Genomic DNA, 15,966 nt, shown 5'->3' with positions numbered 1-15,966 from the left:
GGGCCGGTTATGAAAGCATAAGAACAGTAACGCGTACTTAAACTACCATGCCGAGCAGCTTAAGCAACAGTCGTGATGTTCAATACTGAATAAAAAATAAGCCGCCGCGGTAGCTCGGTGCTAATCGTACTCGGCTGCTGACCCGAAAGACGCCGGTTAGATCCCGGCCGCGGCTGTCGCATTTCAACGGAGGCGAAGTCAGTGCACGTTCAAGTACCCCAGGTGGTCGAAATCATCCGGAGCCCTTCACTACGGCCCCTCACAGCCTGAGTCACTTTGGAACGTTAGACCCCATAAACCATAAAACTGAATAAATAACAACGTAAACTAGATAGAGACGAATTAAGGCCGTGTCGCAAACTTGGTCGCACAATCCTTGAGTTAGAGCACGTTCCCTCATCAGTGCACCAGGGAAGACCGTCGCGACACACCCATACAAGTCCGCGGTCAAACGAGTCGACTTGCTTGTAAGGCGGGGGCGCTTGCATTTCCATAGAACAACGCACCTTGTAGGCGCTTGTCGATCGATATTTGCAATTTTCCTGTGTGTATCGAGAACACTAAAGAAGGAAACAAACAAACGCGCTCATATGGAAACTTCAGGCTCGCTATCTCGGCGCCTTGGATACAGCGCTTCCAGTAGTTCATACATGTTCGGAGAAAACAGTTCAATTTTTTTTATATCCCCTCTCAAGGATACTCGCCTCAGAGCTTCCCCGCAAGGCGGCTCGAGAGTCGAATACAAAGCCTGGCCATTTCTGCCTGTGGCGGCGTTGGCGACGTCTTTCTTAATTCTCGGCACGCTCACCGGTCGCTGGGAGCGCGGCGGGGCAGACAGACCCTTGACAGTGGTCTCCGCGGCAGGCAGGCTGGGCAGGCCTTGGGCGCTTTCGTCTCGTTCAAGCTCAAGGCCGCTGCCGCTTCGCGCCGCTATTGTCGCGGCACGGCCGCTTTGTATCTAGCGGCCGTGGTCGCGGCAACCAGCCTTGCGATGCACGGCGGAGTCAGCACGGGGGAGGGCGTGTTACCTCGTCGTCGCCGCCGCCGCCACAGGTCGCGCTTCTACCACCAGGCAAAATTTGCTGTGCGGCCTGTGCAAATCTGTCCGCTGTTGTCAGTATTCGTCGTCCCGAGCTGTTCTGTATTTTCTCCTATAACACTGTTCGTTTTGAAACCGCCTTCTTGGGCGCGTGCTACGGTTCCGAAATATCTTGGATAGTACCTTCCTTCAGCTAGTACATGTGTAGTGGATGTATTGTATGTCTTGAACCACTCTGCTCATTACGTGACTCACGATTAGTCACGTACGGTAACTGAACATCTCAAGCGAAGCCGTAAAATACGAACGTGCGATTGAAACTTGGTGTCTTTCACAACGGAACTCCTGAGAATAGATATATTTACGGAAACATGAAATATTAAACACTTAATAAAAGGAAAATAAAACTCTGGGGTACTTTGTATACTGTAAGTGCTCAATGCTCGCGAGAGCAAAACGCCATAAGCCGTAGATAGTGTAAGAAAAGATTCAGTACCTGCGAAATGCAACTTTAGCATTGAACTAAATTGAATTGAAAAAAAAACAAGAAAAACTTCGTTGAGTGGGGCTCGGGTATAGTTTTCCTAACAGCGTCTTGCACGCCTGTTTACCTTTCGCTGATTTCTTTTTGTGCCTTTCTACGCAGGGGCGGAATGTGTCGGCGGTCGGCAGGCCGGGCCAGCCAACGGGTCCCGCCGTGTGGCCATGCCACGACAAGTCGTGCAGGCGAAGTCGAGGAGCCTGCCTGCCCGACAGCCCATAGACCCGAGATCTCTGTTTGCGGCCTTACGACGTGAAGAGTCCCGCGAGAATGGGAAAGCTGACGGTCGCAAGCGAGGAGACAGTTCGGTAGACGAAAGTTCCATCAGCTCGGACACATCCTGTTCTTCGCTAGAGTTCCATCGTCCTCACAGTGCCGGCGTCGAAGCGTCCAGATCGCCTTATCGCAACAGTCCTGCCAGACTCGACGCCGCGGGCTGCTCCAGTTTCTCCGCCAACTGCATCAAGGGCTCCACCGAGAGCCTCACACGTCGCGAGCGCCTGGAGGCCGTCAAAGCCAGGGTCGAGGCCAAACGTAGCCAGTACGGCGCCAGTTCGTCCTCGGACGAGGACGAAGACGTCACTTGTCGTGAGAACGGCAAGGTGACCAGGACCAGAAGGAAGTCGAGGGAAGGCTCTGCGCCACCGCGTCCCTTGGTTCCCGCGTGGCAGGAGAGCAAGGCGTACCAGGAGCCCAACATGGTTCGCAGAGCGGGTGCGGTCACCCCGCTGACCGTGACGACCACGTTCCAGGGACCAGCCGCCCCCGTGCAACCTTCACCTCAGGACTCGGGGGTGAGCTCCCAGTCAGTTGCGTCTAGTCCAAGTCTCGGCCGCGCTCCAACGCCGCCGCCGAGGCGAACTCCCTCCAGAGCACTCGCGAGGGAACCTTCCCTGCTGGTAGCGAAGCCGAGGAGACACTCGGCCTCCTTCGATCAGTGGAGGCTGGAAGACAGCGGCATTGGTTCAGAGCGGAAGGATAGCTTTTACAGCTACGCCGACCTGACTCCCGCGCATGGCATCAAAGCCCGTGTTCGTGGGCCGGCGTACTCTTACACTGACCAGGCTCCGCCGAGACCGGACTCAGCAGGGGCGTACATGAGCGATCCTCAGAGAACCGACATGAGATTCTTCGGCCTTGCACCGGGACATCGGCGAGCCTCGATTTCCGCCGAGGTTTTAGACCTAACACCGAGAACAGACACGCCGCCCCGCAGGCCCCGACCTTTGTCCATGGTCGTCGAGAAGACAAGAGACGTGCCGCCTCCCGTACCGCGCCAGCGGCCGGTGGCAGGAAGCACCAACAGCCTCGAGGCCGCTCGGCGTCGTCTGGATGACGTCATTCAGCGCGAAAGAGACAGGCGTTCCTCTGCGAATCTGGAGACGGCGCTGAATGAACTGGAGGAGATCTACAAAAGCCTGCGTTTGAACGAGGACGAAGACCTTCTGTTCCGCGCTGAGCGAAGAGACCTGCCGACCAAGTTTCAGCTGAACCGCCCTGGTGCTGACACTGTCTTACCAGACGTGGCCTATCCTCTAAAGAGAAGCTGCAGTGATGACATGTCGTTTATTTCTGGCCTACGACAGAGAGCACCTTCCTTCAGGCGCTCGGCGATTCCCGACAAGGTGGCCGACGATCTGGCTTACCGCCGTTTGGTCCAGCCACAGCCGCCGCCAAGGAACGGAGCGAATACGCCGCCACCGCGCAAAGACGTTAGCTACCTCCTCTGTTCCGCAGCCTTCACTCCCAGTCTCCACGTAGACCCGGCTCTCGCGGACTTGACGCTTGCCGGCGAACCTGACATTGAAAAGGACGACATGTCGTACCGCAGCTACGCTCAAGCCGACGGAGCCCGAGTTCCACCGCCTCAGCCGCCTTTCGGCATCCCCTTGGTTCCGACTCAAGGCACCGCGTGCGACTACATCAGGGCTAGGCCTTCCGACGCTCCGCGGCCTCTCACGAGGCCCAAGGTGCATCCAGACCTGGTGCGAGACGATATGGCCTTCAGGAACTTGCGGAAGGACCCCGCCGTCTCGCTCGCCGCTCGTCGCTCGACGCGTGCGCTCTCGGTCAGCGTCAGCTCCAAGCCAATTTCGCCTTCCGACAAGCATCAGCACGACAAATCCCAGAGCATGACGAGCATCATGGAAGCGCTGCAGAAGGAATCTCAGCGGTGGAAGCGTCTAGACGAAGGTGTTCAGACGCCGACTTCTGCTCCGGGAAGCAACAGCCGCGCCGCCAACGGTCCCGACTGGAGAGCAGCGAGTCAGCGCGGCAAGATAGTGCCCATGGAAGATTGCCAACTGGACGCTTTGCTCGCTTCCCTGACGCCTCCTCCGGTCTCGACACCAGGTGAGCGGCGACTCACGGCTGGAGTTCGCATTCCGGCATGATTTCTCACCCGGCCGCCTAACTCGAGTAACAACATCCCAAAGTGATCCGAGCATGCCGTCTTAATACACGGCTAGCCACTTAACGCCCTCGCGCGCACCTGGACCTGCCTTGTAGTGTAGCGGAAGGTCTTGTCAGCGTGTGTGTGTGTGTGTGCCTCCAGTGGTGCCTAATGAGCTTGTGTACTGATCCGCTGCGCCGCTGCACTGACCCGGTGATCCGACCTGCCACGTTGGATGCGTCCTGCCGTGACTGGTCAAGCGTCGCCTGGCATTACTTATACGTGCTTCGATGTGCGCGCTCGCGGCCTGACAGGATTGTGTGTGTGTGTGGCGTACCAACAAGGGCCATCACATTAGCGCTTGTGCCTTCTGTCGACAAAATTGGACTCTCACTGTTGCGGCGAAGTATTACGTTTACTTCTTTTTTTTTTTTGTCTTTACTTCCGTCATTGAGTACTGCCATTTTCTGTGTAAACTTCTGTGTGTTCACAGTTGAACGTTTGCGTTGAAACTACAATGTCTAGCAGAGCGCGAGGCTCTGCTGGCCATTTGTATAGTTTCTTCTGTTCGTTTTTTGGCAGGATCGGCAGAATACACTTAGACTTCTTTCCTTCTCGCATGTGCAATACAGTGTTCGATGGTTAGTTTTTATACTTTTATACTACGACTTATGCGAGTGCTTGTTGAAGTGTACATCTGTATACGTTCATTAAGAGCTATGATACCAAAGCATACGGAGGGAGCGAAAGATCGAGTATTATACATTAGGACGCGAAAGAGTGATCGCTGTAACTGATCTCCGCAGAGATACAGAAGCATATAGCCAAGGGGCAGTGCTTTCTCAGAATTAAGGAAAAAATGTAAATATATATTATCGTTTGCCTGCGCTGACGTAAGTCGGACGTCAGCGTTTCGACTATCGATTGCACCTGCTTGTATTTGTCGGAATGAATTTTAGTTCCTAACTATTGCCCTGTTAGTGACCGAGTGTGCTTGTGTATGTATGTGTGTGCACTGAGTGCCAATGAAATTAGTGCTGTTGACACGACTGCAGCTTCGTGTGCCTTAATCGTACACTAACACACGGTGGTTGCGCGCAAAGGACGTTAACCACGCTCACAAATTGTTATCGCTGTTCCGCGCATAATGTTCTGTCTCCTCTTGTCTTACGACAGTATGGCTCGCACACCGCGTTTTCGGACGTCCTTGTGGCGAAGTTACCAAGACTGTGGTCGGACACAACTCAAGCGAAAAGCGGCGGCAGACATGCCCCTGAAAGGAAGATTCCAGCCAATGGCGTGGAGCGATTTTCATGACGGCGCGGTTAATCTGCAGATTAACCACGGACTAACCGCGAGGTCATGAAAATCGGTCCACACCCATTGGCTTGAGTGCTTCCTTTGAGGGGCATATCTGCCGCCGCTTTTTGCTTGAGTTGTGCCCGACTGCTGAGTTGTGTTGAGACCTAGAGCTTTCACACGTAAGCAAAGGTACAAGCTAGAGCTTTCACACGTAAGCAAAGGTACGAGCTCAGCTTACTACTCGTACTAAAATATTTAGATATACTTTGCAAGAGAGCCTATATACAGGGTGTTTCACCTAAGACTTTCTGCAATTTTTAAAAATAAGCTATTTGGATTAGATGCGCGCTTTTTCTGGCATAGCATTGTCAGTGGTATAGTACATCATAATTCAGCTAAGACGTGCTAACTAGCAGGCTTGTTAACCAATATTTAATAGTTAACTTTTAAACTATTACCGTTGGGCTCCTTAATTAGTGAGAGGCATGCAGCCCACCGTAAGTAATGTCCATATCCGTTTTTAGAATTTCGATAACGCGATTATCCTCGGCGCTGTGGCCCAACAAATTTCGCCTAGTACATCGCGCCAAAATACATGCGGTTTGAGAAGCTTGCAGGCAAAGCAACCTCTCCAGTGCACATAACTCGTCGAAATAGCCAAAATTTGTTGGGCCACAGCGCCGAGGATAATCGCGTTCTCGAAATTCTAAAAACGGATATGGACATTACTTACGGTGGGCTACATGCCTCTCAATAATTAAGGAGCCCAACTGTAATAGTTTAAAAGTTAACTATTAAATATTGGTTAACAAGCCTGCTAGTTAGCACGTCTTAGCTGCATTATGATGTACTACACCACTGACAATGCAATGCCAGAAAAAGCGCGCATCTAATTCAAATAGCTTATTTTTAAAAATTGCAGAAAGTCTTAGGTGAAACTCCCTGTATATATATAATAGTCTTCTACATGTTTCCATGTATCCGGTACGACTGATCGTGCAGCAAAACAATATATATGCATATAAAAAGTGTAAAAGGTAAGTGCCCGCTCGCTCTATTTTTCTTCACACCATGAAGTCTGCCGCTTAGGACGGAAACTGAAAGCAAGAGGTGAGTTAGGCGTTGTCGCTACATTTCATGCGTCCTAATGCCGAAAGGTTTCGCAGTACTGCTGATGTGAAAAAAAAAAAGGAACACTCAATATATGCGCGAACTGGGACACATGTTCCTTCGTGGCCACCTGTGAGGCATCTGATGATTCATGCAAGAACACTAAACGTCATGTTTTAAAACTGTTTCGTCAAACCCTTGCGAATTTTTGTCTCATCCGGGACGGATGTATATAGAAACCCTAAATCATATTCGCGTTTCATTCCGCCCTGATTGTGTGCATTAGTTTTGTGGAAAATGGTGCAAGTGGACTTTTTCTAGCTATGCACGCATTATTGTAAAAACGTTACCAGGAATTCGGGACAGCGCCGAGCATGTGGCGCTAAGTCTAGCGGCCTCTCACCTTATATATGTTGCGCAGCCGCTCGCTCCCTCTCCCTCTTTTGTACGTCAAGGATGTACGCGCTATTTTTGAAAGATCTAAGCCATGCGCCACCTTGTGGCAGCCAAAGGAACTAGAAGCGCTTGTCCCGAATTCCTGGTAATGCGCCTACGGCTCCCCTCCCCCCTCTTGCACTTTCCGGTGACTCAAGCGCGGTATGGAAACCTCCTCTCTCTCAGAGCCAGAAAACGACCCGGTAGAAAAACAAAAACACGAAAATGAAGGTCTCGAAAGGGTGCAGCGCAAAGCAGTACTGGACGAGTAAGGACACACAAGAACAATGAATGCTCAATACTCTCTTCTTTCTCGCTTCTGTCACATACACAGATATCCACTCCACCCACCTCGTTCTCCCTGTCATGCGTCACCCAGCTCGCCGTAAGGGCTGCCGTGCAGCCTACCGGTACTATCTATATTCATCGTGGTCGCTACGCGCGTATATCACGGGCCCCGGCGTAATCTGGCGACGAGATGGGACGCACTCACCTGCCAAGCGCGCTCGGTGTGATGAGCTCTGCATCGAAGGCCGCAGTCTAGTTTTCGCGCCAGAACTCCTACGCGACTTTCCCGCGTGGATGAAGCACAGAAACGCACTGCCAATAAACAAAATTTTCAAAGCAAAAAATGAGTGACTCAGCAGAGAGGTATTTCTAGGGGCTCAGCTACCCACTCGAGTAACTGCTGCTACTACGATAACTATTACTACTATTTTTCAGGCAGCATAGTTCATTTCATTTTATTTGTTCTTCACAACATGACGTATACACACATTGTCAAAGGAGCCAAGAAGAAAAGCCGTTCCTTTACGGCTTGAAAAAAATCTTGGTCCCCCTGGCATTGACGGCAACGAAGCAACACTATCCAGAAACAAATGTACAGAACAAAATGTACAGAAACATGCAGACACAAACAAACTTATAACTTGACATTTTTATGAATGATATGGCGACAAGCTCATGTCACGGTCGGGAAATAAAGGCAGTTATAATGAAACAGTGGCGAAATATCTCTACAAGATGTTTTGTTTATGTAATGCGTGGTGTGTATTAGGGACATGCAAGTTAATAAAACAACGCCTTCAGGTTCCGGAAATTGAGTTCTAAAATATCTGTTTCTGTTTTAATATGTTCATTTAGTAATCGAGGCAGGTTATTCCTAAGACTCTGAAACCCATAGTTCGTACAGCATTTTGACACCCCAGGTGGTCGAAATTTCCGGAGCCCTCCACTACGGCGTCTCTCATAGCCTTAGTCGCTTTGGGACGTTAAACCCCATAAACCGAACCAAACCAAACCAAACTTTCCAACGCGAACAGCGAACAGCGTGGAATCCGAACAGCGACAAAAGAAAGAGAAGAAAGGATTGGCGCTAACTTTCTATTGATTGCTAATGCTATAGCGCTAACAGCCCTAGCTGCAACTTACAAAGTTTAAGTTAAAACCCCTATCAGTAAAAAGGGGAAAAACTTGACTGAGCGTAAGTAATATACCTCTGTTATATGTGACACAAGAACTAGATATACAATGACATCACTGTCGCCTGCATCAGGTGTGAAGCTTCTGCGTCGGACAGAGTAGGTGACGTCTCACGCACATGCTCCACTGGACTATAATTTCCACGGAATCAGTAATGTTTCTTGCTGATGAAAATCAGTGATGAAGATGACAAAACAATTAAGTATTTGCGGGTCACTTTCATAACAAGCGAGAAAGAAAAGCGGAAGTGCCGCAACGTACAGTCGTGGGCAAAAGTAAGAGCCCTTCCATCACGGCTAGTGCTCTGAAATTTGCCGCTCTATGGTGCCCCCATGTAGAGCGGCAAGTTTTGGAACACTACGAGGGCAGCGGGGTAGGGGTCTGTTACTTTTGCCCACAACTGTACTGTCTATGGTAGCGACGCATGGCACAGCTAATTCCCCTCTATTGACGCTGAAGTCAACTGTAAACGCTATGGATGGGCTTAAGGCATAACAAGGCCCGCAAGCCGTCCAACGGTGGGCCAGCAGCGTACGACTGCCCAAAGTACAAGGAACCCTCGAGATACCGCGAGAGCTTGCATGCGTACGACTGCGAACAATGAACATCCTAAAACGAGTCTCGATGCTCCAAGAAGGAATTTTTTTCTACTAGTCGATGTGAACGGTGTACTAATTTTCGATGAGTGGCGTCAAATTTATGGGACTGGTGGTACATGGGCATACCAAATGACCCTCGCATTGCAGGCTAGCATGTGGTAATTTTCATTGTCCCTATACTTTACGCGATCATTTTACGGCTGATGTCTTGCCTGTGGTTTATTAGGCAAACAGAAACGACCGTTATGTCCTTGATTTGCAAAGGGGTGAAGCTAGAGGTGCCTATGCGTCACGAGTGATCCTCCATCCGTACCACCAGCAGTTGGAAAAGACCTCAGGACTGCTTCAAACATATAACGTCATGAAGGAAGGGCCCTTTCAGCCGTGATTTGCATTCTGTTAAGACATTGACGTTAGAATCACAGCAAATAGCCTGTTTCTCCAAAGAATGCTAATTAGTTTGTACTAACCGTGAATAAGCCACTGTTATTATCTCACCAGACCCGTCGTTAAATAATGCGCAAACAGTCGCCTGGAGACGACTCCAAACATACACGTATCCACATCCGATCCTGGCGAACCATATGTTCCCGGAGGTAAGATCCGACGAGTGTACACACTGCAGGTTGAGAGGGTCCCTCGACCATGTAATCTGGGAATGCCCATGCTCTCCTGGGAGGGCGCTGAATATCGACTCTAAAGAATCCTGGGAGACCCTGCTGCTTAGCTCGGACCCTGAGTTCCAGCTCTGCCTCGTCCGACTGGCTCAAGAGCCGCCTGGACACAAGACCACCGGACCAGCATCTAAAGCGGTGCCTCCTGCCTCCCCAGAGTCCCCAGCCTAGTGCCGAGAGGGGCGGGTGAATGCCATATCTGTTGAACAATAAAGGTTCTTTCCTCCGCCCCCTACAACTATCTAAACTGCTGTGAGAAACCGTCGCTATGTTGCAAAATTGCAACATGCTTCACACGATTAAAGAAAATCAGCGGTCGAGAAGCCATCTAGTTGTTATTTTCCTAAGCAGGCAGCGCAAGAAACCCATAAATCTGTCTCTGTGATTACGTTGAAGCCCAGTCTCCAATAGCGTTGTTCTTAAAACATAATGTTACTTCATTCTCTATCCAAGATAAAAAAACTACACTTGTGGCGATATAAATGGCGCTGAATTCATCTGAAACGAAGAAATAGCTGCGAGTACAGTACCCTAAGCTTCTCTAAATGACACAAGGGCCAGTCCAGGAAAATTTAAGTGTATGCACCCTGGGAGTGACACTCAAGTACACAACTCGCATTGTCTCGCGTTGAATGAAGGGAAGATGTTTTGCAGAGCAGACCGGACACAACCATGAAGAACGAAGAGACAGTACAATTCGCATATATATGGGACTAACTAAAACTATGGAAATAGGGCAAAATAGAAAGCTTAGCTTTCCTATCGGAGATAAAAATGAGTCATGCTGCGCTGAGAGGTCAGAGACGAGAAGTGCACCACAAGAAGCTATACACCCTGTACAGAGAGGACTAGAAAGAAAATCAGCGGTCGCTGTCCTCTAGCGCACTCCCGTTTATAAGAGGGTGTGCGCTAGAGGACAGCGTACACCCTTTTTACTCCCATATAGGCGTATTCGTGCTTAGAGTGCACTTCAAATCAACACAGAGTAATGTGCGGAGAGACACCGAGAAAGACGTTGACATAGCGCCGAAGCCAAGAACTCTTCACTATCATGCAGCAGCATCCAAGCAGCGCTAGTACAGTCGGGGACAAAAGTCTCCGGACCACGTGTTTCTCAAACGAAGCTTATAGCTCTACAATCAGACATAGGCTGGAGACCGCACTTGTGGAGATGAAAGAACAAAAATTTAACTTTTACCAACACAGGTGTGGTCCCTAGCCGCCGACTAATAGCAAAGCTATCGGCTTCGTTAGAAGAACACGTGTTCCGGAGACTTTTGTCCCCGACTGTACATATCTTCGCACCGTGTCTAATCAGTTCGGCCTCTATAATTTCTGTGATGACCCTCTTTGCGCCCGTGCCTACAACTTTGCTAGTAGTGAGAAGCAGTGCGCAGCTACTATTTTAGCAGGGGATCAAAAAGTGACCGTCACTTTACCTATGATGTTTTATTTGTGCATGATGATCCTGGCCGCGGCGGCCGCATTCCGATAGAAGTGGAACAACAACTCCAAAATGATATTCCATGTCAGTGCGAGCTTTTTGAGAACCGCAAGTGGTGGCATTTATTCCGGAGGCCACCACTACGTCGCGTTTAGTAGCGTACAGTCTTTGCCAAAAGTAACCACGCTGCATGGTTCGCTTCTCATTCGTATAGTAAAGCCCTCACGCCTTCCTTAGAGATCAAAATGTTCTTTGAAGGTGAGGACAGGGGTTCTCCTTATCATACAGAGATTTAAAGCTTGAGAGCTGGCATAATAGCTTTAATATACGACTGAGAAGCTAACCATGCAGCCTGGTTACTTTTGGCAAAGACTGTACGTACAGGCATAGCACATTAAAAACGGCAAGCCAAGAGGTTTTAGAATTCGATGAGTTCAAATTAACGGAATGTGTGAAACTTGCAAGTAAAGCATGCGAGATCTTCTTTGCGCTAGCATTTCAAATGCTGACGTAATCGCCGACTGAAGCGCCGTCGGCGTTCAGGCTTCTCTCCACTGCACGGTGACAGGCAGACGCCGCAGTGATGACCTCACGTAAGGCGGCGCTGTTTCCACCGAAGAAGCGGTTGTTTCAAGGAAGAAAACGAATGTCGTGGAAGGTGAAGCTCACGAAGCGTTGATTGGCGGACTCGTATGATGCACGGCAGCATGTAGACGTAGGCCGCTAACATCTGAAATTTTGGCAACAATGACGCCACCGCGAGTTTCCTCACGCTCCTTCAAAGCAGTGAGGAGAAGCCTGAACAACGCCGCAATTTTAACAGGCGATTGCTTCACCATTTTAAATGCTAACGCAGAACTACTTTGCATGATTTACCTAGAAGCTTCATAGATTCGAATTCTTGAATAACCTCGAATTCTCAAAAAACCATTTCACCTTTCCTTTAAGCCTCACAACACACGAATTTACAGCGTCGCGTATTGGCGTTTAGTGCGGCAGGACGATTCATCCAGAAAACATATATTTTGGTTTTATGAGCGTGTGTATGAACACCGGGTAAGGAGCATCGCTTCTGAACAGTTAATGTTTATGCTGAACAGTTAATTTTGCATAGAAAATAAAAATAGGCAATGGGATGTTTTGTACTTGTTGCTCAATACAGGGTGATTTTTTTTTTTACTTTTACAGATTTATTTTCAAAAAACTGCGAGAGATACGCCGGTGCGGTCGGTTGAGCGGGGCTGTACAGCACGGCGAACATTATGCACCTCATATATGGATGAACGATTAATTAATTAAAGTTAACTAATAAATTTTTTATTTTTTATTTTGAGGGCAGGTTATATTGCGAAATTGATGGCCGTCAACATCGAAGCTGAGAAGTGTTTTTATATCTTCTTAATCGGCAATGTGGTTCAAAGTATCGAACGTCGAAAATATCGATCGTCAAAGATACGCATTTGAGAGCTCGTTCAATTGGCTTTCCCGCATTGCATATTAATAATATCATGTCTCTCGCAGTTCTTATGCATCCAATAGAGCTGCAGTTGGTATATGTATCTGATGATGCAAGTCTACAAGATTTCGGCGACGACGTAGTCCGCAGCGACGCCAATGTAATGCGGAAAAGCCAACTGAACAAGGTTTCACATGCATAATTTTAGCTTTCGATATTTTGAATCGCATTGCCGATTAAGAAAAGTTAAAACCAGGGCTCACCTTCGATGTTCACGGCCATCAATTTCGCAATATAATCTTGCCCCTAAAATCAAAAATTAAATTTTATTAGTTAATGTAAGTTAATCGTCTAATTATTGGTTCATATGAGGTGCATAATGTCAGCCCTGCTGTAGAATCCAGCTCATCAGATCGCACCGGTGTATCTCACAATTTATAAAATAAATCTGTAAGGGTTAACAAAATCACGCTGTAGAATCTGCTTGAATGATCTTTTTTTCCGGTTTTGTTTACATGGCGACCATCCTTACCCTCTGGCTAGGTAAGTATCGTGGGGAAATCTGGATTCAATCTTCACAGCGAAACCATTTCGTCGCAAAACTCTCTTTGTACGAACGAGATGAGAGAGAAAACCTTAAGTACCATTCATTTCTTCTTTGGGCTATGCACAGCGTGGCGATTCCACCATGAAGGGGAAGCCTCTCGCAGGGGACCGCTAGGAGGAAATCGCACTAGTCTAGCAAAAATTCTGACGTTTTTTGTTATTTTACTCCGCGAGTAAATTTACCAACATTCGTGCAAAGGCAATTGCAAGAAAGGCAAGAAAATTGCGTGCGGTCGAGTCCCAGGTCGCCGTTATAGCATGGAGACAGACATTGCGAGCGGCGGCAAGAACTGCGCATCAGGACCTGGCCAGCGTGAGAATTCTCCGATGTTCCACGTGCACTACTGGTATGTCACTCACCTTCCTTCGTTTCGAGAGTCGACGGTATTGCCGCGAACGTACTGCCGGCACACGGAAAATTCAACACCACTGTCGACACACTTTGGAGCTGATCGGCGCACCACTGACCAGCACACACAGACATACTACACGCACTTCAAGTTGCCACAGCTTGAAGTTCTACGGAGCTCGCAGAAGGCTCTTGTTGCTGCCTTCCTGGAGAACACATCTTTCGGAGACATTTCCGAAGTAGCCGTTTTTAAAGCAGAAGTTGCAAATTGATGATGATGATGGATTTTTATGGCGCAAGGGCATCTGTGGCCGAAGAGCGCCATGACAAAGTATTTTTACTTTTACTCAAGGTGGGATCAAAGACTCATTTCCAAAGCATTTCACCATAAAGAAGCCGAGCACCAGACAGGGGAAAGCTTGCACCCATTTTATCACCGGTGGGCACCTGGCGGCACTAGGAAGTTGCTAACTGAGCGCCGAGCGGGGCATTCACTACGCGAGTGCGACGGACGGGCACAGATAGGGCTCGTACAATGGGGATTCGAAGCCCGCAAACGTAGCCCGCAAGTAGCGGGGAATCCGCGCTATCATGAGCTTTGAGCTCGTTCAAGCGTCTTCACGCCGTTTATCGAGCGCAAGAGCTATCAACATGTAGCAACGTCATTCGCGGGTACCGATGTGGCCGATTGGAGGGCTTCTAAGCGAGGAAGCGAACTAAAGATAGGTCTAGCAAGCTGTCTTCAACGTCAGAAGGCTTTCATGTAGCAACGCGTCACCAAAGCTCGGATAGCAGTGAAAGATAAGTCCGTGGTTTCACCTGACTGGCGGTGATTTGTATGGATCGTATACAGCTCGTTCAGCGGATGAACGAAGCAGTCGCGACGGCTTATCATATCGTAGAAGAGGGCAAATACGGGCTGGTTGGTACATGTTTTACGGATTGGAAAAACAGCGCAATCAAAGACGAGACACAAGAGAAGGTCTCTTGTGTCTCGTCTTTGATTGCGCGGTTTTTCCAATTCGTTATCATATCGTCATTGCGACAATGTCCCTAAAGGCGGCTTCCCCCAGCGTAATCAATGCGACAGCCTCACGCTTTGAGACCCAAGCAACAAAGAACAGCGTGAGTGCTCGTGAAACTCGGTATGAGCGGCGTCCTGTCTTGTGGCGAACGAGCAATCTGAGTATTGAAGAAGCCGTGCAGGCCAGGAGTCTGGGTACTCGAAGTCGGATGATGGCTGTGCACACACTTGCTAAGCCTTGCGAAACCCGGACGACTGTCACAGAGGTCACGCTTGATGCAGTGCTCCCACCCTTCCTTCGGCGTTCCTTGCACGGTAAAGAAACGCGGGCATAGCAGAACTCTGAGGAGGAATCGCTTGACCGGGATTTCTATGAACGGGCAGTAATTTCTGACACCATGCACTCATGACATTATTATCTCATGGAGAAGCCGAGAAGCATTGCAACTCGGGTCAACTTGTTTTCCCTAGACTGACCACCAAAAAAATCCCTATAGAAGTTGTATACAGCGAAAAAAGAAAGTGTTCGCTTTCTATTATAAAGCTGTTAATGTGCTTCGACAACAGACTACAAGAGTGCAATACAATTAAACGATAGGCCGTGCTTTGTGATAAAGGCAGTTAGGTCTATTTCTGCAGCTGGCAAATTTTTTAACTTGATTTTGCCCACTTTCTGAAGGCACAGGTGCGCTAGCTTGCCGATGGATTGTAAGCTTGCAGATTTATTTTTTTTTATTGCTTCCAAGATTGCAATAAATCTCAGATTTCTCGCCCTCGTAATATTTTTCCAACGTTCTATAGCAAAAATATAAAGGTATTCGTCGACAGCGATCCTTTGTTCCTGAGATCAGCATCCCACTAGTCTAATGTTTAGAACCTCCGAGGGGAGTAGATTTGCAACAACGGAGTAATTACTCATTATAATCTACCAAGCGCAGTCGTGTACAGCTACTTCCCTTTTCTCTCTGCTTGGCTTGCCTAGCTTGCTCATCGCAGAAGTTGCCATGGACTTACTCGCTGGTGTCGTCAGCGCGCAAGAAATTCCTCCCAAAGAGGAAGTACACAGTGATCGCTAAACTTGATCTGCGCCGTTGAGAGGTTAAAAAAGGAAGTTTTTTTCCACTTTCTTTAACAGAACATCAGCCGTTACGATCGCCGCACTAAAACTGAAACGTGCTGTTAACCCTTACAAAAATTCCTTGCGACAGACTATAGAATGTCTAGAGACTTTTGTCAATAAAGGCTATAAACTTTTATATGTATCAGCAGCGCGAACACCACACAGGAAGAAGAAGGAGAAGAAGGTAAAGAGAAGAAGGTAATTCAGCGCTCTTTACCTTCTTCTCCTCCTTCTTCCTGTGTGGTGTTCGCGCTGCTGATACATATGGATCGCAACCAACTAGCCCGACAGATGGTGTTATAAACTTTTCATAGGCAAATCTTATAGACAGTCTATAGACAACCTAAAGATTTATGGCCATACACTTATAGTAGGTTCTTGCCTATAGACTAT

The 15,966-nt window shown here is 48.6% G+C and overlaps 1 protein-coding gene across 5 annotated transcripts in view; it reads left to right on the top strand.

Moving 5' to 3' along the window:
• Positions 1 to 15,966, top strand: part of LOC149341964 (uncharacterized) — a 262,364-nt gene that overhangs the window by 131,103 nt on the left and 115,295 nt on the right. For all 5 annotated transcript variants that reach the window (XM_089544268.1, XM_089544267.1, XM_089544265.1 and 2 more), the window contains one exon: positions 1,686 to 3,932. In XM_089544268.1, coding sequence (XP_089400394.1) covers positions 1,686 to 3,932 — 2,247 coding nt within the window. The remainder of the gene's footprint in view (positions 1 to 1,685; positions 3,933 to 15,966) is intronic.

Source organism: Amblyomma mixtum, chromosome 5 (assembly GCF_055824585.1).
Source record: "Amblyomma mixtum isolate Tamu chromosome 5, ASM5582458v1, whole genome shotgun sequence".
Classification (NCBI taxonomy): Eukaryota; Metazoa; Arthropoda; class Arachnida; order Ixodida; family Ixodidae; genus Amblyomma; species Amblyomma mixtum.
Note: the sequence above shows the minus strand (reverse complement) of the source record. Positions and strands in the feature narration are given on the sequence as shown.